The sequence below is a fragment of the Varanus komodoensis genome, unplaced genomic scaffold (assembly GCF_004798865.1).
Source record: "Varanus komodoensis strain SLA01 unplaced genomic scaffold, ASM479886v1 scaffold43, whole genome shotgun sequence".
Taxonomy (NCBI): Eukaryota; Metazoa; Chordata; class Lepidosauria; order Squamata; family Varanidae; genus Varanus; species Varanus komodoensis.
In genome coordinates, this window is record NW_025335985.1 from 3792588 (window position 1) to 3818368 (window position 25781).

The 25781-nt window shown below is 42.7% G+C and overlaps 2 protein-coding genes across 4 annotated transcripts in view; one reads left to right on the forward strand and one right to left on the reverse strand.

Moving 5' to 3' along the window:
- The first annotated feature begins 2304 nt into the window (after window positions 1–2304).
- Window positions 2305–14061, forward strand: NIPSNAP3A (nipsnap homolog 3A). 2 transcript variants are annotated; one of them, XR_006416055.1, is made up of 8 exons: window positions 2305–2423; window positions 4762–4984; window positions 5687–5842; window positions 6745–6894; window positions 8853–8939; window positions 9037–9223; window positions 13224–13377; window positions 13883–14061. XR_006416055.1 is itself a non-coding variant. In XM_044443850.1 (6 exons), exons 1-6 carry the CDS (start codon window positions 2349–2351, stop codon window positions 9111–9113), a joined length of 768 nt encoding a protein of 255 aa, XP_044299785.1. In that variant the 5' UTR covers window positions 2305–2348; the 3' UTR covers window positions 9114–9296. The 2 variants fall into 2 exon arrangements, 1 of the variants encoding a protein (XP_044299785.1); XM_044443850.1 differs by lacking the exons at window positions 13224–13377; window positions 13883–14061 and having other exon boundaries at window positions 9037–9296.
- Window positions 14062–14376: 315 nt separating this feature from the next.
- ABCA1 (ATP binding cassette subfamily A member 1) overlaps window positions 14377–25781 on the reverse strand; it is a 119218-nt gene continuing 107813 nt past the window's right edge. For both annotated transcript variants that reach the window (XM_044443848.1, XM_044443849.1), the window contains 10 exons: window positions 25208–25337; window positions 24892–25012; window positions 24161–24223; window positions 22538–22644; window positions 21979–22120; window positions 21030–21164; window positions 19841–19944; window positions 19465–19557; window positions 18007–18250; window positions 14377–17427 (listed from right to left, as the gene is read on the reverse strand). In XM_044443848.1, coding sequence (XP_044299783.1) covers window positions 17287–17427; window positions 18007–18250; window positions 19465–19557; window positions 19841–19944; window positions 21030–21164; window positions 21979–22120; window positions 22538–22644; window positions 24161–24223; window positions 24892–25012; window positions 25208–25337 — 1280 coding nt within the window. In that variant the 3' untranslated portion in view covers window positions 14377–17286. The remainder of the gene's footprint in view (window positions 17428–18006; window positions 18251–19464; window positions 19558–19840; window positions 19945–21029; window positions 21165–21978; window positions 22121–22537; window positions 22645–24160; window positions 24224–24891; window positions 25013–25207; window positions 25338–25781) is intronic.

Here is a 25781-nt window from a genome sequence, read left to right on the forward strand (position 1 = left end):
AACAATGGGGTGGAGGATGTGTGTGTATTTCTTTAATCTGGGTGAGAAAATTGACACCCTTCAGATGTTTTGGCCTACAACTCCCATCATCCCTCATAAATTGCTATAATTGCCAGAGCTGATAGGGCTTATACTCCAAAATATCTGGAAGGCTACAAGTTGCCCACTCTTGCTTTAATCCTGTCAAATATATTTTTTTGCACATTGAATTATTACATTGTACATTACAGTATCTAAAACATTTGCAACAAATCATAACAAGCTTTTTAAAAAACTTAAAATGGAACGGCACTTCGGAATTTTGCAGGCTCCCAGACAGAATGGTGAGTTTGGAATCTGTCGCCCTGCAGAACACACTTCCAAGGGACTCCCAAAGAACTAATCTGGTACATTCACAGCAAAAGTCAGATTGCATTCGATGATCTGTAGTGGGGGGGATCCAGGTACTGTAGTTCCTGTGTTTGCCCTAGCACCCATGGGGGTCACTTGGCAATTCATATTAGGAACATGTCTAGTTACTCCAGGTAAACCTGGAGTAACTAGGTACAAAATGGACCTTGGAACCTACACAAGAGCTTGTACCAAATGTTAGCTGAACTTAAAACCCATTTATTTCAATGGATATGACCCACAGATTAGAAAGTGCCATGACCTACTGGGTTAAAGGGTAGGAGTACTCTTAATGCAGCTGCTGTATCTTCTCTGTTGAGCTACCAGTCCTCTTGCCTCTCTTCATCTATCACCTGCTGCAGGCAGCAGGACATAATTCAAGGGCCGAGCAGCAGAGCTGCCTGGTAGGGGAATAAGTGGGAAGCACAGCAGCTTAGTGCCTGAGAGCATTTAAAACCAAGGACACTGTCTCTAGTGTCTCTGTCTCCTGCTGCCTGCATGTGCTTTGCTGCCATACAAGTGTATTGCCACACATCTGGAGCAGCTTCTGCGCAGGAAAACAGCATTGTGTGAACCTAAGTTAAAAGCAAAAAGGGACATGTTTCACACACACACACACACACACACACTCATATTTCACTTGCCAATGAAATTATCAAAGTAGAGATCGCAATTACAATATCTGAAGCTTTTATACATGAGGTATTTATTGTGCATTTGTCATTCACTGTTTATGGATTTTTTAGATAACAGGACCCTCCAGTTTTCTTGCCATTATTTTATTTTATAGTAGGAAAAATGCTATTTGTAAAAAGGAAAATAAAATGCTTTTTTCACTCGTGCATCTGTGCTATTCTGCAACACCACACTGCCACCTAGAGGTTCTGTAGCCAAAAAGCAGGAAAGGAAGTGCTCCTCAAATAGTGGTCAGATGTCAGGTATGTATTAAGAGCCTTGTATAGAAAAGGTCCAGCACCAAAATATAAGAGAAAATAAAAGAATCACTGATCTGCATTACACCTATAGTGATAACTGGCTGGCTCATGGAAAGCCTCCATGAAGAATTATGATGGAAGGAGACATCTACAGCTCAGGCTTGTAGGTGCCTGTCTGACGTCAACAGGGAGCATATTCTTGAGGTGCTCCTCAAAGGAACCAGAACATTGTGTGGCACCATAAGACACAGCTTCTGAAGTTTGCAAAGACAGGTGCCTTGGCCTCACGTTGCTTAAGGATTCACATGTTAGCAACATATAAAGAAGCAAGAAGTTCTTCCTTTTGCAAGAAGTAATGGCTTAATTAAGAAGCCTACCAGGTTTCAGAAAATCCTGGGAATTAGACAGCACTAATGCATGAAAGCACCATAGTCAAGCTTCACACAAGAGTCATCATGACCAAGAAAACTTCATTGGAAGGAGGGATACTTACATACACCTAGGAACAAGGGGGGAATCCAGATGCACAAAGTCCTAGTGACCTCAGTCTGACTTACCTTTAAGCATAAGAGTGAACTGTTGGGAGTTTACGTTTTGAGTCCCATGGAGACGAGTGTCAGGGTGGAATTAAAGCAAAGCAAGCAAAACAAAACACGGAATCGCGGAGTGTCCAAGAGCAAATAAACTTTCAGAGATTCACCTTCCAGGTTGCTCTCTGCGGGTCTGTGCCGGCTCAGCCTTCCCCACCCAACGTTCTCCCAAAGCGTTTGACTACAACTCCCAACATGCACACCGAGTTGGCCAGTGGATGCTGGGAGTCGTAGTCCTATCAGGAGGCACCACGCACGGGAAGGCTGCGTTTCCTATCGACTCTTCCACGCTGTCTCCTGCTCAAAAGAGCCAGGGCTGCGGCGGCTTTTTTGGCTCTTCGGGGCTGCCCTAGGCTGGAGGGAGTGGACTGACGTTTTGCCTCCTCCCCTGCTGCAAGCTGCCTGCGGACGCTCCTGCCCCGTTTCTGCCGCCATGCTGCGCTCCTCTTCAGCCTCCGTCCTTGGCCTCCTTCGGGGGGCTGCCGCAGCTTGCAAGATCCGCGCCCAGGTAATGCTGGGAAGCAGGTACTAGAGACTCCACTTCCATCCTTTTGGTTGAAGCTTTGGGAGTAAGGTTGCCACCGTTTAAAACTAGCCTTGGCGATTGCACTTCGTTTCGCGGCACGTAGCGGGCCTGCGCTTTTCTCTCCACGGGAGTGGCAAAAGTTCCTCCTTCTCTTTGAGATACACCAAGTTGCTGCCTGGGACTCAGGAGCAAGCCCAGGCATTAACATGAGGCTCTAGTGGGCTACCATCCAAAAGGTCTACACATGCTTAGTTGATTTACATGGAATCCATATATACAATTTTCTGGATCCCACCTGGGTCTGTCTGTATTTAGGATTTTGCAGCTTGGCATTCACTTCCAAAGGCTCTTGCACAGGCATCATCACTACACTTTTTACTGTGGGCATAATTGAAATAGCAAGAGAAATCCCGCTGGTTCCGACTAAAGGCATATCTAACCCAGTATCCTGCCTCTTTCTAAGCAAAACTCTACTGCTGTGGTAGTGTATTTTGATTTTTGGTACTCTGAAGGGACAAAGCGGAATTGCAAAGGTTGATAAATGAATTTAGATTTCAGTTTTTCCATGTGTGTTAATTTCCAGGCACCTTTGGTTGGGGGGAAGCTAGCTTAATACATGCAGCACTTCTCTCTGCTGCCTGATGATTATGTCTTGGGAGGCATTCTGTGAACTAATGCCTGGGATGAACAATGAAGCCTGGTGCACAATGTCTTGTCCAGTGCTGCACTGAAAACTGCATTGCAGGTTCCAAAATGGAACAGGCTGCCCTATACAGTCCCCTGCCGCTGCTGCTGCTGCTTTGCAGTGCTTCATGCTACTGAGCTAACACTGTACTTTTCAGACTGTGTTTCTAGCAATGTTGGGCTTCCTCTGTTCAAAGGTCAGTGATGGAAGCTGCTCTTAAAAGACAAGTGTTCCAGCACTTGTCTTTGGCAGTTTTCAGGAGAACATTGGAGGTGTTCAAGGGAGTTGTCTTAATCCCTGTGGGGTGGCATATGGGCCCAACAGGCCTTGTAGGAAACCTGCTTAAAGTGAAAAGGGTGACCTTGACTACATATCAGAATTATCTGCAATAGAAATAGGTGCTGTTGGAGATCCTCAGGGACTCAGCAGCAGATAAATTTGTGTGGCAGTGTTTCCTGATCATTGGAGGTCTGAAATTCACTGATCTAAAAATATGTCCATAATTTAGTTGCATCCATTGCTAATAGCTTGATTTCTCTGGCACAATCTGATGCAGAATCTGAATTGCCCAAGATATCTGATTTTATGCTGTGATTTAAAAGATGGAGGGATTCTGTCCGTTATGCTTGTGCAACAGAAAAGACTGTAACATCAGCCTCCTTGGCTCATTGATTTGATTAACCTTTAATGAAATTTTCTTCCACTTGAATCTGTTTAAGATTGCAATTTACATCGGCATCACTTCATACATGGTGATTTTCTGATATAAATGTAATTTCCAAGTAGGAAGAGACATGTACCTACTCAGTATTTATTGTTGCAGTCATGGACCTATTTCTGTTCGTATATTGTTTCCTGTATGGATGTGGTTTCCGTGTAGAAAAATAGAATCTGTACACTGTCATCTGCTTCCAGCTGGCTCTCTGTTCTTTTATGGAACAACTGGCTCTCTGTTCTTTTCTGGTCAGCCTACACAGTTCTGAAAAAATGTAGGCTGAACTCACCTAAGAGATCACCTCTCCCTTGTGTTCTGCTACAACAGCTGAGAGTCACTGAGGATAGTCACTTCATGGTCCCCTTTGTGTGTTAGGTTCAGAAAGCATATGCGTTATTTAAGAGAAATAGCCTCATGACTCCCCTCCCCTCTCTATACACAGAGTTATAGAACTCCAGGTCTTTGTAGACTCACCACGATATTCTTCAAACGTGTTGTGAGGCCTACCTGTTTGTGCTGGCCTTTGACGCTCAAGCTTGAGCAAAGGAAGAGATATTTCAATTACTTTAATAAAATGTTATTCTGCTTCTTCCCCCCTATTTTATCCCCCCGCCCCCCAAATAGGGTCATCAACATGAGCTTTAAATTTAAATACCTACAGTCAGCTCTTGAAGACAGAGGGCTAATGTGTGAGATCAGTCTTTAAAAATGTATTGACTGTGTTTGGCTCTGATAAATTAGGATTGTGGCACTTTATAGCTGAAACCAAATGACTCCTTTGCCCGTTTTCTTACTGAAACTCTGTGTAGTAATAGAGCATTTCACCAATCCAAATAATTACCATTGTGACTGCAAACCTAGAAACAACCACTCCAGTATAATTTTCTAACTGAAATTCTTGCTTTTATGTCTTTCTAAAGCCGAACCTGTCCCAGGTTTGTTCACCTTTTGCCACAGGACCTAGGCAAGAAGATGGCACCTTCTATGAAATTCGTACTTACGATATCAAGCCAGGAAAGGCAAAGGATTTTCTGGAGTTGGTCAGCAGAGATATTAATGCTCGTCTGGCTCACTCAGAGATGATTGGGTTCTGGACAGCAGAGCTGGGGGCAATGAATAAGGCCTTGCATATTTGGAAATATGGTATGGACTGCATGGGAGTGCTTTAAATATCTGAACCTCTGTGCTAGGCAGATATAAGTTGGATATTTTTCTTTTAGATGTTTCTGTGAGATTTAGGATCATGTGATATGCTACATGGCTGTGCTTGGCTAGGGGTATAAGCAGCTATTTGCAGGTTCAGACCCAGGATTCTGTAGGCTGGGAGAGAAGGGAGGAATCAAAAAGTCAGGGGTACTGTTTTGTTGACCAATCAACAGTAAATATCAAGCTCCTAGTAATTACATTGATCCTCACCAATATAGAGACTTCATTCTGTCTCTATCATACAGGGGCCAATGATGCACACTTCTGCTCCATGCTAGAAGGGGCCTGGGTGCACACAGTATATGATTGCTTACTCCTGAGTTCCTGCCTTTTGCAGAAAGAGTTTTGAGCAAAATCCATAACTGATACGTTGCATATGGTGATGGGTTATACCATGTTAGCGAAGGTCCAAACAGATCCCTTTTTATTTGCTAAGGTTGCAATTTTTAATTGGGCATTTGAGTGGAAGAATTCTGTTTCACTGGTGGGGGTACCATTCAAAGTAGAACATTGGTGGATCCATTATAATATCTGGAGGCCATTTATTTCTGTGAGCATCTGCAGATGTGTTCATGTGGCAACAGGTATGTCCATCCGATTTGGCTGCAGAGTCTTAATATTTCTTTTCCTTCCTCACAGATAGTTTTGCTCACAGAACAGCAGTAAGGAAAGCTCTACTTGATAATAAAAGATGGCAGGAAACATTGTCAGAACTGCTCCCACTTGTAACAAAACAGCATGCGGAAATTGCTTACTTGGTCCCTTGGTGCACACTTGGGACTCCACCAAAACAGGGTAAGTTCTCTTACCAGTCAGACTGTTTAAGATACTGAAGTACTATTTGACATGCAGAGCCTTGCAGTAAAATTGCAAGCAGTACTTTGAGGGGAGGGCACATGATGGTTATAGCACCACTGGTCCCTGGGTTATCACAGCTCTGGTTAAGTCCTGGAAGCTTGCTCCATCCCTCTGCAATTGCTGGGCCTTGAGGAAAGAAGGGCTCCTATGAGAACCCATAACACTGTCCTGGAACTGTGGAGCTGTGCAGCTTCCCATTTTGCTGCCAAAGCTTAATCTCCAAATGCTTCAAGGGGCCCGTGATCAGTTAATTGGCAAGATCCTTCTGAAAAGTGGGACAAATTATTTGGAGTCTGGTTTGTGTGAAGTCTGGGGCTGGTATATGCTGCACCTTAGTAGTGCTGCCCCTCAGGTCATTCACCCTGCTGAAGCTTCTGGTTCCTGTGCTCGTGCAAATGCAACAATAGTAATAAGAGATTAAAAAGAACTAGCTGATTTGTACAGATGTTTTTGCACAAAGAAAAAAGGGTTTTGCTAACCCCTTAGCCACTTTGAAAAGGCTGTCAGAAGCTTATCAGAAGTGGAATCTCTGGGGGTAAAGGGGAGGAAAAGCCACAGCAGAGGCTTGCAATTGCAGCAGTGGGGGGTGAGACATGTGGATCTTGCTGCATTGTTCCCTGGCATACCCTTTGGCGAACCGAGTGGGGAGGAGGCCAACAGCCCATCCTGAGTCTAATTATCTGTTGTGCACGCTGGGTTGTTTTGCCAACAGTCAACTCACCAGGGTTTATTGCCAGGGTGGACTGGCATGATCCGTGACTGTGCCCATGATGTATATCTTTAATAGTGATCATATCTTTAATATTTCACTGTTTACATCATGCTGACCACGATCCTAGGAGTTTATGAGTTGGTGACTTACCAGATGAAACCAGGTGGCCCAGCACTGTGGGGGAGGACATTCAAAACTACGGTTGATGCACACGCCAGTAAGAACTATGCCAAACTCATCGGTGTCTTCCACACTGAATATGGATTACTTAACACAGGTACCAGATCAATCATTTCACATTTCAGTTCAAATGATTTTGAATGCTTTCCCACTGTTGTGAACCACAGCCTCACGTCTACTCAGTGGATCATACCGGCCCCCCTTCCATTTCGGTGGAGAGACCGGATTTTTGCGCACATTCATTTTCCTTATGGATCATGCCCAGCAGGACACGATACGAGAAGGAAATGAATCTTGAAGGGATGGTGGGTCTTGATCTTCTAGTCTCACCTTTCCTATGCTGGAACTCACATCATCCTTTGCCAGCATGCTAGTGGGGGATGGGAGTTGTAGTTCACTGAATCTTGAGGGCGCCATCTTGGGAAAGGCTGCTGTAGCCTCTCCCCTTCTTCATTAATCATTTCCACTGACCACCTTACTTCACCCTCTCATCTTTTACTTTGCTCTGCTCCTTTGCTACTGAAACAAGAGTAACAAAGAAAGTACTTCCGTGCACTTGCAGAGAGGCACAGGGCAATGGCAGTTTGTCCAAAGATAATACATAGGGCAGATTTGGAATCTAATAAATGAAAAAATACCTGGAGCTGTTGAGTTTCCTCTGTCCTGCTCCCTTCACTAGGACCCTGTGGCTTACCATGATGATAATGTGTTTTTTACTGTTACCCACTTTTTTTGTTGTTTGGTCATGTTAGTGGAGATGGGAAAAATTACAGTGTTAGGACCTAGTGTAAGACGCTACAGAAGAGGAGAGGGAAACTGCACCAATAAGCCAGTGTTAGCACCAGTTCCCTGTTCCTTGTAATCTTTGCCTGCCTGGCATGTTTATTCATTTAAAGCATATTTACCTTGCTGTTCAGTCAAAGAAATGATTCCAGGGTAGTGTGCAAAAGTCAGTGATGAGACAACCCTTGCCCTCAGGTTTGTGGTCTGAAAGTGTGGTGCAGTGGTTACAGTGCTGCACTGGGCAGATCCAGGCTTTTTCCCCCACTTAGCCATGGCTCCCTGAGTGACTTTGGACCTGACATAGACTCTCAGCCTAACCTACCTCACAGGATTATTATGGGGATAAAATGGAAAGGAGGAAGATGATGTAAACTACCTTCCATTCCTTGCACAAAAAAGATGGGATAGAAATATACTAAGTAAAAGGCATGCAGCACAAGAAATGTGATTAGGAAGGAAGAGAAAAAAAGTATGAGTTGGCTGAATGTGAACCCAGCTGTTCTAGCTCTGTTTGGTCTGCATTTCATCTATTCTCCTGGTCTGTTCTTTTTCTTCTCTTCTGCGGCTTCATGTAAACTTTTGGTTCTCTGTTCTTGAGATCAAGCTTAATCTGCTTCTTGTCCTGTCGCCTCAGAGAAAAAGAGAACCTCAGAAGCTCTTCTAGTCTCAGCTGGGGGAAAGAAGTATCACCACAGAGAGCTGGATGCTAGCAGCTATCCAAGCTGAGTGATAGTTTTACCCTGTGAACTAATTTTCTCTGAAGCAGAAGGCAAAGCTTCTGTGATGGTCTGAGTTCCAGCATTTAAGGAAAGAAGCCACACTGTTTCCGGCATCCTTAGCCCTCAGGAATACAGGACACCAAGCCATTTGACCTAAAGTTCAGTACAGAACTTCATGTGTGGGAGCAAATTCCCATCCATCTGTTGTTCTGTGGGCTTATCCAGAAAGCCTTCCCCAGCCCCTCTTATCCAAATCAACAGTTGCTTTGTCGTTGCCAAGCTTTTTGCAATATTTTCCTGGTTTTGAAAGGTTGACATGCCTCTCTAATGGTTTATTTATTGGTAGAAAGAGCTATAAGCTCTGGTATTTTGGTACCACATCTTTAGCCCTACCCTCCTTGCCATTGGCTCCCCGGAGAGCTTCCACAATTGACTGGTTCTCCGCACAGGAGCTGGTGGAAAAGCACTTGTAGATAAAGAAAGCTCTTTCTTCTTAGTGGGCCTTGTGTGTCCAGGTCCAGAGCTGAACTTCTTTGTCTTTTTACTTTGGCAGTTCATGTGCTTTGGTGGTACGAGGACCCAGACAGCCGTGCAACTGGGAGGCACATTGCCCATGAAGATGCCAGGGTGGTAGCAGCTGGTAAGAGGAGCTTCCTGTGTCCCAGCATGTCAACCAACTTTGGTTAATGCAGTTCGAAGATTAATCTGGCTTTGTCCTACTTTCTATTTACTTTCAGTACGGGAGAATGTTCAGTTCTTGGAATCCCAGCAAAACATGCTTCTGATTCCTGCACCTTTTTCGCCTTTGAAGTAGTTCTCTGCCAGTCGAAGGGCAACAGATGGTGGCATCCGTCCTGCCTGTACTTTGGACCTTGTTAGCAATGCAGGCTGTGCTGTACAATATTTTATATGATACTTCACTGTGTAAGAAACTTGATTATCCAGCTTCAAACAACTTTGTTTCCTGTTCTTTTGCATTAAAATATTTAAATTTAAACTCTATGAAAATCTTAAATGAAACTGCGCACAGGATCTTAGTTCTTAGATTTTTAGAGATGATAGAAGAGTGAAAATATGGAAAAAAAGCCTGAATTAGTTTTGGTTTTGATATCTCAGGGTTTTTTTACCCATATCTTTTTTGTTTTTTGTTTATTCATGCAATCAATTTTTAAACTAAATTTTATACCCCAGGACTCTCAAAATACTAAAGTTGAATACTAAAAAGCAGGTATCCCAGTGGGTTCCTTGGAAATCTTTCATACATTAATATACTTCTATAATTACTGATATTATAGATCAGCCATCAGAGTCTAGATTACAATGTGGCATGCACAGGAGAAAAATTTCCCTTGCAAGAATCACATTTTGAATACATAATATATTGCACAGGCTAGATCTGATCACTTTCTGAAATTCGGAGTTGCAAGACTTGATGATCAATGTTGTTAATGTGAAATTAAACAAAGATAAATTATTTTTTAATAATATGTATAAAATTAGATTCTCTACTTCTCTGTCTGTCACCCTGCCCCCATCTCTCTGGTCTATGAGAAATGAAGTCAAGGGCTGCAAGTTTCCAGGTTTAAAGGCTAAAGACAACATACATATTTTAATTTATATATTATATTTAGATTCCACCTTTTTTCCTTGCAAGGAACTCAAGATGGTTTATATAATTCTCCTCTTCCTCTCAGTCTTATCCTAATAACAATAACTGGCTTTAGTTGACTCTTTTTGCCTAGTGCACCCCCTTCCAAAACCTCATTTCCACTTTTGTTAATCTTTTGTCTCCTTGCTCACCCAAGAACCTGTATTTTTCACTCAAGGCAAGAGACAAATGTGTGTGACAGCTAGGCCAATGGATCAATTTAAGGCTTATTCAGGTGTTTGATTAAATGTGTGAGGAGTGAGACCATGCTAACCTCACAAGCTTGCCATCATCGCCATTGCTTGCTGCAGATGGAACACAGGAGGGGCAAAACTAGGGGCAGGGGGCAAATGACCTGAACCCTGGAAGCAATGGCAATTACAGTCCTCAGTGCAGGATTAGCTTAGTTGCCCTCCTCACATTTATTCTGCAGTTCCCAAATGCCTGAATATGGCAACAGTTACTTTTGCTTTTTATGTGCAATGGAGAACCTAATAAATAAAATGTAAAGAAAAAATACAAGGAGATAAATGGAAAGGGGAAGAAAAAAATGGAGGAGGAAAGTTTACAATAGTGTAACACTAGTGCTTTACAGTCATGCAACAGTAAACAAGCACAAGTAAAAGAAAAAATAAATCCTTACGCTTTAAGACTGCAACCCCAGACAGTAGTTTTATTCTCTCCACTGGCATCATTTCCAGCCATTCCAGGGGGCTGCACTGAGTGAGACATGGAGAGACAGTCTATTCCACCAACCTTGTATGAACACAGCTTAATTTTTCCCTTCCCATCCTTTTATGTGCCTTGCCTTTTTTATATTATAAAACCCTGCCATCTTGTTTTGATGACTGTATATATGCAGTTCCCCAGGCCTTTTTGCCTGAAGAGGAAGATAAAAAAAAAAATTAGAGGTGGACAGCTTTGAGAGGTCCATGGGCTATTTTAATCCCAGACTTTCTGCAGGCTACTTTCCCCCAAGCATGGCTGCCAAAAACAAAGGGAAACTTTAAAAACAAAAATAAGATGAAGAGGAGGCTTAGACGAGCTACCCTGTTTTTTGTTTGTTTTTTGGCTAGAGGGGGAAAAAAAACTATGACACCACAAGCAGCAACAGAGCACCAAAAAGATCACTTGGAAAGAAGCTAATTGGACACTTTATCTCTGCTGTTGTGGTTCCAGATTCCATTTTCTTTGCACAAAACAGTGTTTTTAATAGATTTTTGCCATCACCACCTCTAATTTGTGCCAGATGGATGCTGCACTTGAGGGTTTCTCAGCCCCACTTACCTCACAGGGTTGGTGTTGTGGGGATAAGACTGAGAGCAGCAGGAGGAGAATGGAATCAGCCACTTCGAGTTCTTTGGAAGAAAAAAAAGGTGCCATATAAATCAGATCAATAAAACTCCCATTTGAAATGCTGGAGAGTGTATGGTATTACACTTCCTTGTGTAATAAGAACACAAGTATAAGAAAATGTAATATATGACAAGTTATTTGAAACATTAATTCTGAAAAGTGTAGCAAAATAAATTATATTTATTTATGTATATAATGGTGACACTTATATACCAAATAGAACTAGATTAGCTGTAACACCCTTTGGCTTTAACTTTTGTGAACTGGTCAAAGCACAACATGATACAACATAACACTTTTGACAATACAAAATGGAAGTTAAAGGCAGCAGAAGCATAAAGATTAAAAAATACAACAAATAGAACAACAAAAACTGAAGGAGTAAAAGGCCTTGAAGAACAAGAACACATTATCTGAGGAAGCCATTCCACAATCAGGATGCTGTGACATGGTAGGCACTTACCTGACTTAATGCTACTTAATTGTAACTGGATGTAATTCTAACAAAGCATGAAGGAGATTGACACAGGTTCAACTGAATTTGGTAATGAAAGTTATTTCCACAATGTTCTCAAACAAGAGGCCTCACAACTGAGCTGAACTTAATAGATTAATTAAGGCTGTGAGCTTATATACACTTACTCAGGAAGAATCCCGTTGAGTTTTGTGTAGACAAGCACAGGGATGTTCTCTAATCAATTAATTGTTAATGCAGCTATTTGGGGTAATACAGAACCGCCCATTGTGATTTTCAGGTGCTGGGATAAAGGAATAGAAAAAAATTATCTCAAGTCCTGTTAATTGTGAATTATTATTTTATCTAGTGGCTTACATGTTCTGATGCAACTCCCAAAGTATTATACTAATGGACTATACTTCATGATGAATATGGCATGTATGTTTAGGAACATCACAATGGTCTTCCAGTGCTTCATGCTGATTCCTCTCCATTCATGACAGTCAGTTTTTGGTATGTTGCTGACTTCTCGGCCTGTTGTGCTTTGAAGGCAACCTAATATGCAGACATGTCCCTGATAATGATGCCACCATCATGTGAATAAGCAGTACAGGCGCGGTCCCTCTGAGAGGCCGGAATTTCACTCGGATGGCCTTTTGACATAAAGGTTGAGCCTTACATGCTTTCAGTCCAGTCATGTCTCTCTACCTGTGGAATTCCTACTGAGGGAATAATCTCTGTGTGTGCTGTACTACCACAGACTGCAAACAAAAGTTCCCATGGCTGAATACAAAATAAAAATAATAAAAAATCCTCCCTCTAGAAAACTAGGGCAGGCTGCAGCCCTATGTTCCCTGCAACAGCATCCCAGAATAGGATTTTTTTGATCTCTTTTCTGAGGGCAAGGAGAAAGGCCCACTCAGACAAGGGGGCCTGGCTTTGCAAGCCTCTTCCAAGGAGTGCACTGGGCCTGAGGACCAATTCCAGGGAACGTACAGAGGAGGCATTCGGTGAGAGGACCTGGAGAAGCTGTGGACCCACAAAATCCCACACCCCATGCCCCGACTTGCCCTCAGACTGGAGGGACAACTGTCCCCACTCTGGAGGCTGGCACAGTTCATGTCCTTCACATTGGCTGGGAAAAGCTGTGGAAGGAGGAGGGGGAAAGTGTCTGAAACCAGAGATTTAAAAACAAAAAACGGCACACTGGAAAAGGTGATTCCCTCATGCTGGTTCCTTTATTGCCTTCTCCGTAATATTTCTCTGCTCATGTCAGGGAGAAGGGTTGCGGCCTTGCCATCTTTGTGAAGCGCCAATTTTCTGCGTGAAGCAATTTGTTTCATGGGGGAGCAGTCCATCATAAAGGCCCATACAGATGGAGGTTTACTCTCTCAAGCAGAACTAAGCTATTCCTGTGAAAAGAGGAATGTCTGGCCAAAAATAGGTTCTTTCTCCCCTCCCAGAGCCATCCTTGCTGAGAGACAAGAGCTGCCCCTGGATGTGGCAGACACCTTTGAAAACTGAAGACTTCCTCACCACTTTCCCGGCCTCGCTTCTGCTCTTTTTCTCAAGATAGACCTGTGAACTTCGGTAGACAATACATTGCTTTTTATACAGGTGAACAGAATGAAGCATTTTTATATTTTTTACACAGAATTCATTTTGGTTATTGCTAACCAGGGCAGACATTAACACGAAGTGACAGGAATTGGAAGCCATTTTTTTTTCTTTCCAAGGCCAATAATATGGCAGGAACTGCTACACAACATGTAGGTGGGATGAAAATGGAAAAAAGCAGATCCCCGTGTATGTGCATAGTATGTTAGCCTACACCTATTTGTGTATATGGCACAGTGAATGGGAAGCCACTCATGCTACAAACTGATGTATTTCTTGTGTTTTGTTACATATAGTCTCTCTTTTTCCCAGGGATGTAAGAGCAGGGGAAAAGAGGTATTGCTAATATGGAGTTGGGGAGGCATAAGGGAACGAGCCAAAAAAACAAAAAAGTGGAGAGAGAAAGCGGGAGGCAAACATTTAATGACAGGTGATGGTGACATCTGGAATTATGTAATATTTGTATGGTAGAAATCCTCCTAATTTTGGCCCCTTCCCCTCACAGTGGAAGCTTCTGAAGTAACCCCCCTGAAGAATTCAATGGGACTTGCTCTCAGGTAAGTGAGTGTAATTTTTATTTTCAGGGGACAAACAAAATCATTTTAGTTTGCCATTGGTGATCTAGGATGGTTTTAATTTTAAAGCTGCAATCCTAAATATACTTTTTATGGAGCAAATCTCATTAATCAGAGTGATTTATTTCTAAGTGAAACATGCATATGATTGCATTGCATATTTCAATCCTGTATTATCCCACTTAAGAGCTGAACAATGCTGTTATGGATAGGGCATGTTGGAAATAGGGTTACCATAAATCAGAGATTAGTTGATGGCACATAACTAAAAATATCTCACAAAAGTGAACAACAGAATATTTCTAAAGGATTTTGCTTGGGCAGATGAAAAATAGCCTGCCATTCATCAATAAACATGGAAATATTCCATAACTTGGCTACAGATTTATATCAAAGCTTTATATAGTAAACACATAATCGTGTATAGACCAGAAATACTTTTATTGTTTAACTTGATATGAGGCAATTTACAATGCCTATTAGTATTTCACAAATAGTTATTATCAATACAAATATATATTTGTTTTTCATGAAAATCTCCATTGAAACATTTTAACTTAATTTGTGTTTGTGGGTGGATGTGAAACTGCTCTTGAATTTTGCAGAGTTAACAGGGTATTCCAGTGCAAAAATAGATCCCATTACAGCTAGCATAAAGTGCTTGGAATGAAGGGGCCAACCATATCAAAAGGAGGGCAGTTCAAAACACAGGTCAAAGGAAAAGCACAGTGATGCAGGCTTGCCAAAAGTATTACTCCTGCAAGAAAAGTATTCCTAGGAAAGAACCCCTCCAGCAGTACAAATAACTGCAGAGGGATGCAGCAACTTCACCACATACACACTGAGGTGGTAAATGTTTTCAAGACAATTCCATGACCAGTGGTTTTATACCATTATACATGTAGGACTGAAGATAAATTTGGCTCCCCGCTTCCCCCGCCCCTAATACAAAGGAAAACCTGTATAAATGATTTACAGATTTTGAGGCAACTACTGTAGGTTGCACTAGTGTTCAGTGTGGATCCCCAGTCCTACCAAGACACACTCCTATGAATGTTGTTTCTCATAGGAAGCACGTGCGTAAAACTCCCCATTGAAAATAATGGGTCTTGCAGTGCAATCCTCTTATTTGCCCAGAAGTAATTCCAAGGAAAACGTGCAGAGCTCTTTACACTCAAAAAGGGTTTTTCTTCAGTCAATGCATAAGAAGATTGCAGTCTAACTTGATATGGATTATATCTCTCTTGGGCAGAATTGCAAGAGCACTGTAAACAATGCAGTAAAAGAGCACTCCTGATTGTTTAAGGAAGGAAGAATATCTTGATTTTTTTAAAAAAAAATCTTTTAATGGGACATGTTGACAATTTTGTAAACTCAGTTATGTGCTCTGTGCAACACCATTGCCAAAGAATGATTGAATGCTAACTGCCCAGAATTGTCAGTTATGGAGAAGGGGGAAAACCAGCTTAGCTCTGGTGATAAAAACCTACAGGCATTTTATGGGTGGGAATGGGAACAGAAAAGGAAAAAAGTGCATGTAGAATCAACATTCATGTCCCACTTCAGAAGGACTAAGTTGCCACTGTCTTTTTCATACCCTGATTTGGGGGCATGGATGTTGTCCCCAAAGTTGCAGTCATGGAGTGGAATCCAATTAACTCACCCCTCTGATGGAAAGGCTCCCATCAGTGGAATGCATAGGGAGTGATTCCTATATCCTTCCTGCAGCTCCCTATGCACCCTGAAAGTTGTTCTGGAGGGTTGGGAGATCCCAGAGAGCAGAGAATGAGGCAGCAAGAAGGAAGAGAACGCCTTTGTGAGTGGACATTCCTTTGTGCAGGATTGGATTTTTCCCATTAAGAGGTTTCTGATTGCTTTGCTTATAGGTAATCAGCATTTAAAAGAGGCACTCCCAGCCACCTTCCTGCCTCTGCCTGCCCAGTAGCTTTTGGTGGAAATGATTTGTAAAAGCTTGACATGACTTCCTAAATGAACAGCTCTTTTGCCAGTCTTTTAAAACAGAGACTTTTTTCTTAATTAATGCTGTCTATTATTTCTGTTGTCTAGGACTGCCAAATTTCCCCCTGCTCTGGGGCTGTTTTTCTTCAATGTCCAGCAGAAGTGGGAGATCAACAGAAGATGCTACGCAGCACCTGATGGGAAGGCTAGATGACAGGACACTAACATGAATGGGAGGAGTCACCACTGCTTTTTCTTTCTGCTTTAACTAGAGGCTTAAAGGGTGATGACGGATGTGCAGATTGAGAAGTGGGCCATCCTATGATCTGGCATTTTATGTAGGAAGACACACATGTGAACTGAAAATGGGGTGGTGGTGATTACTATGCTATAAACATCTTGTAATGTTTGCATCTAGACTTTGAACGTAATAAAGTGGCAAATACAGACATAATATTACAAATGATTTATAAGTAGGGACGCAGAGATGGTCCAGGGTGCCACAGACATTGCTGAGTCACTTCTATAAATAATACTGTTGCAAAGAAAATAAACATATCAAACAAGTGTCTTAATAAACGCTGAAAAAAGCAACAGCCCACAAAAGCACAGTGGAAGAATAAGTGATTGGTCACCATACCAGTGGGATAGAAATCCTCTCAGAAGTTTGCACGGTTGATAGTTCTGCTGCACCCTATCAAGGAACACTGAATTAAGTGTATGCATGTGCTGAGATGGTGTGCTTCATGGCCCACAGATTAGACCACCAATGGCCTTTCTATAAGTCACCTTGAACTTGTGCAGATAAACCAAGCCAACAACTAATACTTAAGTAAGGCCACCGCGATGCCTTGGGCTCGGTACTGCTTGCCCTGGTCACTCTACTGCATTCATCGCCAGCAATGGATGTAGCACCCAAGCAGTTCCACTCACCATGTGGGAAGGCCATGCACGCCTTAACATGGCAAATAAATAATCACTGGCCAAGAATCCTCTGAATTGCTGTTGTGCAGCCCTAACCAAAAACATACAAAGTAGAACAAGGTGGGAGTATGGCAAAACACCACACAGCAGCAAGTGGCACCATACTAGAATTTCACAGAGTTATAAAGTAAGAACAACTAAATTCAAGTCTTTCACTAGAGAACAGTACAAGGCAACATCTCCAAGAGGCACTGCCTCTCTAAAGGAATATGGTTTTCTTTGCATTGAGTTGCATTGCATTGAATGGTTACCAGTAGAATGCCTGGTTTATTGTCTTCCTCTCTGTATCCTCTGTCTCTCTGCTTTTGGGAAGATCTCCTCATGCTAAAGAAAGGATTAATGTCTCCCCTTCTGTTCGGAAATGCTGCTGGACCCTTCTCAAAAGGGATGCTCATACGTAGCTTTCCTTCTCCTTCCCATTTTGCAAAAAGGAAGTCAGAACTGAAACGTCTACAACAGTCTGGTTTTTGTGCAATGACAAGTCCTTTGTGTGATCATCATCACTTTGGTCCTTGGCAAAGTTTACAAATACCTGAGAGAGAGAAAAAAAGAAAAGGTGGGAGATGATAAACTAATTATGACACTCTTCTACATGCAACAACGTAAAACAAAAACCAGCACAACTAGCATTGACATACATAATATGAAAAATCAGAAAAACAATGATCTCAAGCATTGAATATAGTTAGTGGCAAAACAAGCAGTTAACAACCTACACATTTAAAAGCTTGTGGAGGTGGAGTGCCTTCATTCTTGCACAGAGGGCACTCGAGGAGCATGAACAATAGATGTCAATATGCGTGGTGTGCTGGAGCTGCAAAGGCATCTCAGAGAAGGCTCTGTCTCTGAGTTGCCTTTCTGTTTCTGATCATCCATCTTCTGAATATCATTCAGAAAGAGTTATAGCTGGAGCCAGACACTCAAGGCATTCCTCCAATGTTAGAATGTAGCCAAGCAGCAGGTGATGATCACAGTTATCTGAGTTGTCCTAATACAACCTTCCCTGTGCTGGATCCACCAATGTTCTAGAGTACAACCCCTATCAGGCCAATTGTCAGGGTTATGGGAACTGTATGAGACTCTATGACAAGCTGTGCCCCTGTAGACTTACTTGGTCAAGAGTGGTCTGGGAAACAGAGTAGTCTTCTATGTGAAGTCTCTTTTTGTTCTGGGAGAGGATGCTAAATATCCGAGCCAGAGAAGACATAGAGGACGGGAGTTGGTACTGCAGCATGTTTCGATGCTTCTCCTTCAGCATACTGCCTGGAAAGGCCATCTCGAAGAAGTCTTGAACAGGTTTCAGGTCAGGTGCTGCCCCTCCTATTCTCACAACTATTGTATAGCCATCTCCAAACCTGACATAAAGGAAGAGGAAGTGTGTAACTTGCAACAAAGTAGACTTCATAATATGCAGTATTGCTTCTCCTACTACTTAAAAATGAGTGAAAAAGTATGAACTGGCCAGGGCTTTATTTATACTGTGGCTTTCTCATGGGCCATTGGGTACTAATTAGTGCTTCTGGCATGGTGATTAGTCTCATCTTTAGTTTGCTTTTAAAATGCTGTTTCTTGTCCTCATGACTGATGAGAAAAGCCTAAAAGGTTCCATTGCTGGTAAATGATAGGTCAGATTAGGGCAACCTAACAGGACAATTTATATTTTGTAAAGCCACATGAAGGGGCTATAAAGCCTACCTGGCTTGGGACCACAATACCTGAAGGAACACCTCTCCCAACCTCTGCAGTCTTCCTCTGACTGCCAACTCCAATGGAGGCCCAAAAAGAAACATCACGGAGGGGGGTCTTCTCAGTGGTGGCCCCCCAATTATGAAATAAGCTCCCCACTGAGGGCTGCCTGGTGCCAACACTTCACTGTTTTTGGTGTCAGGTTAAAACTGCCCTCTATTCTCATACTAATGACATATGATGGGTTACATCAACTGTTTTAATTAGGTCTAGTTTTACTGAAATTGCTTTAGCTCATGGGTCCTCAAACTACGGCCCGGGGGCCGGATCCAGCCTGCCATGGTCATTTATCTGGCCCGCCTCAGAGGTTTTCACTGTGCTGTGTGTGCTGCGCGTGCCCACCTGCCCAAGCCTCGCCATGCCCCCGAGCCCCTCCAGCACTACCTTTCCGGCCCGCACCCAGCACCAGCACCTTTCAACTGCCCCCTTGGTGAAAAAGTTTGAGGACCCCTGCTTTAGATGTTTAAGCTGCTTTAAATTGTGTATACTGGAATTTCAGATTGCTTTAAATTTGTATACTAGGATTTTATACTGTGTTGTATCTTTTTTATTGTATTTTTCATAGTACTTTGAGAAGTTGTTGTGAACTGCCCAGAGTGCTTTGATTAATAGGCAGCACAGCAATTAAATACATGAAATTTGAATGAATGAATGGAAGGAAGGAAGGAAGGAAGGAAGGAAGGAAGGAAGGAAGGAAGGAAGGAAGGAAGGAATCAAGGTCTCCATGCATGCAATTAATAAATATTTTAATGAAGTACTCCCATCAGCTATCAAGACGTAAAAAGCAGAAATCTATCCCAAGAACAAAGCGTAACAGTTTTACCTGTTCTTTAGGTGCTGGACACTTCCAAGGCACCTGAATCGCCCATTGACCATTATTGCCATTCGAGTGCATAGCGCCTCGCATTCTTCCATGCTGCAAGTAGGAACAAACCAAGCAATTATCCAAATATCCAACCATTTTCTGAGATCACTGCTGCTTTACTTCCTCTTTACACAAAAGAATGACCTGAGTATGCAAGTTAGTTTAAAACCTTTAAGACAGGAAGATGCCATGGAGCATTTTAGTCCTACTAGCCTTGTATGAACTTTTCCTACTGCAGCAACATGACTATTTTTGTTATTACATGTACCCACCATGCAAACTGACATATAGCCCATGTAATGCACAGTATCTCTTGAAAAACCACACTGCATACCTGTGTGATGTAAGAACCACAGATCTTCCCTCCTTTATGATGCTCAAGGCACAATTCCAAAGGAAACGGCGGGCCTTGGGATCCATTCCTGTAGTTGGCTCATCCTGCAGTTTATAAAGAATAGATTATTGATTTCATCACTAATGACCGAGCACGATTTCATGACACCTAGTACCAACTTTGGCATGTAGGCCACAGCTGGCAATGGCAGGCCATGTTATGCATTAGTAGGAGCAAGTGAGTACACTGCCTCCCATGTTCCCATTTGCCGGCCCGTCTGCTTTCCCTTCTGTTTTTAAACAGCTAATTGACTGGCTCCTTCATGATTTTCCAATCCCAGAGCACTGAGCCTGAACAACCTAGCAGTTAACCACAGCTCGTTGGTGGGTTAACTTCTGGGTTGTGTATTTATTTATGTACTCATATCTAAACAAATTCTGGAGCAGTGAATAGTACACAGCAAAAATAATAAAGCAATACATTAAAAACAAAGCCAAACGCTAAATAAACCAACATTCCAGGTTCAGAGAACATGCTAAGCAACCCATGAAGAAGCCTCCTGTTGACTGGAAAGTAAAAGCAGAAGTTGTAGGCATGCTGTGGCCATAGCTTTGTTCTCTTCTGTTTGGCCCTGACAGCCCATGGACTCTAATTTGCAATAGATTTGAAGCAAGAATAGGCAACTGCAGCTGATTTGGAGTGCATGTCCTTCCCCACCCATGAATGCACCCCCCCCCCCCACCCGCAGGCTCCCCTCTGGAGGACACAGAAAGAGAATATTGGGAAAAATTGCATCCATAGCACTAAAAGGGTCAAGCTCGGCTGAATTTGGTCCTTTGGACACTCTGTAGCCCTGCAAACTCCATTTTTCCTCATAAAAATACGCACATCCTTTCTGGGGTTGGGAGGGGCTGCCATATGGCTCGCCCCTAATTCCAAGCAACACCTTTGGTTCTCAGTGCTGCAAATACAGCTATTGCCAGTGAGAACTTTGGTTTGGAAAGATTTCAAAGGGACCTGTAAATTGGGTCCTTCTGCTCATGAATTAAGATGAGATGTGCTTGAGGTGGCTGTTCTCCAGACCATCGAGGAACATCCCACCCCTTCAGTTCTGGAAGAAACAGAAGTGAGGCCTCCTGCTATTCTTTGCACAACAAAGTATTACTACCGTAAACGTAGCCATACTCACCAGGAATATCACAGGAGGCCCCCCAATTAAGGCCATTGCAGTAGAAAGCTTACGCTTGTTCCCACCACTGTAGGTGCCAGCATATTTTTCTGCATACTTCATGAGGCCTAGTTTACGAATAGCCCATTCACCAACCTGCCAGAAGGAAGACAACATGAAGGCACAGTCTCTATTCCCTGCAGCATAAAATGCTCCTGTTTGTGCCTGCGTATTTCCTTGTGTATTGTATGGGCTCCACTAGAAGAATAATGAGGAGGTCACTGAGGTTCTCAGTGTCCAAAATTCAAGTTCATTTCTTGAAGGCATGTCAAAGTCTTGTAGCCTTCAGCTTGTCAGGAAGAGCATCAGCAGAGATCATTGCTTTTAGGCTGCTTTGCGCAATCATTCTGTAGAGAAGGATTCTTTTTGCTGTGAGAACAAAATTCTTTGCCTTGCTGAAGCAGCTTCCCCACTACCTTGTCTTACAGGAAGTGTGGGGGCATGTTAGAAGAATCCATGTAGCATCCTCTTTTCCACACCCCTTGGCATGCCCATTTGCCCCCTCTGGGAGAAGCATTTCTGCTCAGAGAAGCAGACAGTACAGAAAGAACCATGCCACCTGCGAAGGGGGCAGGATGGAAGCTCAGCCACCAGAGTCCAAACACCTTGGTGCAGAGACTCTGAAGAATCCTATGGAGCCAGACAATGTCAGGAGATCGCAGGACTGCACTCCAGGTAAATTAACATAAATATATGCTTCCCCTTCACCAACAACCATGTGGAGTCTGTACTTTACTAATTGTGGTTATTTATTTGATTTACAGCCCACCTTTCCACTAAGCAAATGGTGCTCAAGGTAGCTAAGAAAATAAGAAACATTTAAAATCAAAACGGAGTCAAAATAATCGTAACATTAAGACTAAATATGTAACCCACTCAGGTTGTCCTCATCCCGCCTCCTTGATTTTACCTTATGGACTTCTTTCTCAGGAACCCCTCTTAAGAGTGCAAAGAATTCCAGGTGCTCTCTGCCTGTCAGCAGCTCGCTAATGGCATCAAACTGAGGACAGTATCCCATATTCTGATGGACTGCTTGGATGTTAGACAAAATACTGCAAAGAGGTAAGATATTGCTTATCAGAGTTTGGCAGTGTTGAAGTACAGAGCGGATGGTGGTGTACCAACTGTTTTTTGAATCATTAGACATAAACCACTAATGCAAAAACACAAAAACAAAAAGCAGGTATTCATTTATTCATTTAGGATATTTTTATCCCGTCCTATACAAGCAGTTGTCTCAGGATGGCTTACAACCTAGGTAACATCTAGGTTGCAATTGCAAAAGGACATATTATGTCTTTAACTGAGAATCATTCAACAGTTTCTGTAGCAGAACCTGTGCCCCCATTCAGGACTTTCATAAATGTTGAATTTTAATGTCCTGTAACTATTAAGTCCCACTGACCCTATTTGGCAGACAGAAAGGACAACATAAATTTCCATAGACAAAGCTGTGATTTTCTTCATACCTGTTTCCCTTAAGAAAAGCATCGCCTCCAGTGACGTCAGTGTCTCCCGTCAACATCTTGAAAGTGGAGGATTTGCCAGCCCCATTCACCCCCAAGAGACCAAAGCACTGCAAACATTAAAAGACCAGATTAGCATTCGGCTGCCTCACACCCCCCTCATTAATCCTTCACACAATCCCAGCAATGACAATCTCAGCATTTAGGGTACTGCCAGATGGAGTCTCCTAGAGCAGCTGTCCCATCTTTTGTTCCTTAAGGTGAAATCTTATGCAAGTTTGAAAAGAAATAAGGCCTTTTTCTTTCTAAAGTTGCATATGATTGTGCCCTTAATGGATTTTCCATGTTAAGAGAAAAAGGATGGGAGAAAAGGTGTGAGTGTGTTGGGGGTGGGCACTAAGGGAGGTTATGCATAGAAGCCAGTGTCCTTTGGAAACCCCTCCCCCCACAAATTCTGTGAATGAGATCATAAAAGTCTCATCTGGAAGTACTATTAGTCTCTCTTTAAGTTCAGGATGAATGCATGCATGACTCTGATTCCTTTGCCCTTCTGTGGCTTAGTAGTCAAAAGATAGAGCTACAGATCAGGACTTCTTTAGATCAAATCTCATCTCTGCCATGGGTTTAATAGGCATCACTACACAAGCAGCCCCATTTCAACCTTTGCTCCTGCTGTATACAACAGAGGGACAATAGTGATCTATTTTACAGGGTTGCTATTGTAACAAATGCATTACAAAGTGATTTGGAAAAATACTGTTTTTTCTGAATTACTGAAGTGTAATCGTATGATCCCTGGGATGATTCCTGACCTAGGATCTCCCATGCCTGCCCATGTGGAAAGACCTAAAGGTCTCACCCTCCAATGTTGAGACTCCAACTCTGGGGGGAGGAAAATTGCAAGGGACTGGTGCATGACATGCAGAGAGGGAGGATCTTCACTTCCCCCATCTACGCCCCCAACCCAGGAAAACTTCACACTAGCCCTGAGAGGGATATAACTTTTTAAAACCCAAGAGAGAGAAAGGAAAAGGAATGTTACTCCCTCCTCACTTTTTTCCTGCTAGTAGGAGCCAGGTAGGGTGTTGGATATCTTAGGCACTCCAACTTCAGAGTGCTCTAAATTCAAAACTAAGATTGAATGTTGACTTTTCCAACTTTATAAGTAAGATAATGCTGTCTGAGTTATAAATACCAACATCATTCATACCCAGGAGACCAAAGCACAAAACATTGAATGAGCATTGAATAAGCATATTATATCATTTATATTGGCACCCATGGAATGATGGTATGAATCATTTATCTGTGCAATCAATTTATTGTGCAATAATTAATGCAAAACTACCACAAAACTACCAATTTATTGTGCAAAAACTACCACACCATTCCATTAGAAAAGAAGCAAAGAGACAATCAGAAAGAAAAGGGGAAAATAACAATATCTGAATAGTATTTAAGAAAAGGATCCATATCTGTGCTATGGAGTTAATTCGCTCAGTATGAGAGCCACATGGTGAAGCTTTTCTTTCATTACAGTAAAGCAACCAGTTATTGAATTCCATTCCTTAAGTTCTTAAGTAATATTTCACCAAATATGTACATAGAAAAAGCTGAAAGCTTTACCTCCCCAGGTGGAATTCCAACACAGATCCTATCCACAGCAGGCTTTTGTTTCATTCTGTACATCTGGAAAAAGGAACAGAAATTTTCTGAAAGGTGATAACCAATAAACTTCATAAATTCCATCTTTTCCCCCCTCTTTCTAGATTTTGTAACAGGATTTTGGGCCACAACTCAGTTTTTCCAAAAGCCTCCAGCTTTTTGCTCTGTTTATCTGTGTGTCTATCAGTGAGACGTCCTCTGCAGAAGAATAATTCATTTTCTCTCTCAAGGTGATCACAGCTGCACCAGCTAACCTGTCCCAGATCTCATGCATCCTAGCTTGTCCAGTCTTCTGGCAACCATGCACAGGGGGTGAAGATGCATGAACTCTTGGAACAGCGTTAGTCCAGGAAGCCCTGCTCATGTGTTGATGAAATGTTTGAGTGGAGTCGATCTTCTGAAGGATGAAGAATGAATGCCTAAAATACAGGGATTTCTTATTTGAAATCCCTTCTTATTTGTTGTTTGAAAATGCAGCAACAAACCACTAAATACGGGCAGTCATTGAATGGTCCTTGTCCTCCCTTGCTTTGTAAGTCCAGGTATTTCATCTGATGATGGTTGCACAACAGTAGCCTGAGGGGCATTGATTCCAAAGTGACAGCAGGCTTTGGAATCCAGTCTGTGATAAGGTATATAAACTATGAAGTGTGAAAAGTTAGCCTCCCCCAAGATCTTACTTCCCCTCTCACCTTGGTTAGTTCTTTAATTTCTAAGATATCACTCTGCCCACCACCACCCACGATTCTCTGTCTTTCTCTGTTCACATCCTCATCCTCTTCAGTCACAGGTGGAAGCTTCTCATTTGCAGGCCTTTGAAAGACAGGAGAAAAAGCAACATGATACATGCAAGAACACAATACTTTTTTGCGACTTCAGTTTTGGAGTGGGCTGGGAGACTTGTCCAGACTCCTTCCTGCCCCATTACTTAAATCCTCATGCCTCAGCCCCTACCCCGCCCCCCGAAATCTAGTGTTGGGGATCTGGTTGTCACGAAGACCTTCTTACCTGGGTTTCAGAAAGAACCTGTACTGGATAAGCACTGTGATGAGGAAAAAGATAGCACCTTCGATGGCCATGGCAAAAAGGTTCCGCCCCACCAGATGCCAGGAAAGAGGAGAGACAAAGTGGTTCTCACCTAGTTGAGAAAGCAAAGGACTCACTCAGCTGTCAGAGACCACCTGAAAGATTCTCCACTGCATGCCATAAGCTACTGCTATTGTGTAGTAAATCTATGCTGTTTTCCTCTCAAGTTGGCAGCAGAGACATCAGAGGTCTGTGCTGCACTGCCACCCATGCTCAGGCAGTGGCACAGAGAGGACATTCTGCCACCAGTTCAAGCATTCACTCCTTCTAACTGCAGCAGCAAGCCAGTGGGGAGGATGGCTTCTCCTCCTCCTCCCTGCCACCGGCAGTGGTGACTGGGAGGGGAGAACAGTCTCCTTCTTCCTATGGTGTCCCTTGAAATACACACGGGAGGAGGTGGACAGAGGCTCATGATGTGCTTAACTGCAACTCCTTGGGTGGTTTATGACACAGTGTGGATTAAACTATCACCCAAATCTGCCCATTGTGCTGTGGG

Coding starts and splice junctions, on each gene's coding strand:
- NIPSNAP3A (XM_044443850.1), top strand. CDS start 2,349: ATGCTGCGCTCCTCTTCAGCCTCCGTCCTTGGCCTCCTTCGGGGGGCT. Junction 4,985..5,686: donor CTTGCATATTTGGAAATATG/GTATGGACTGCA, acceptor CCTTCCTCACAG/ATAGTTTTGCTCACAGAACA. Junction 6,895..8,852: donor ATATGGATTACTTAACACAG/GTACCAGATCAA, acceptor TTACTTTGGCAG/TTCATGTGCTTTGGTGGTAC.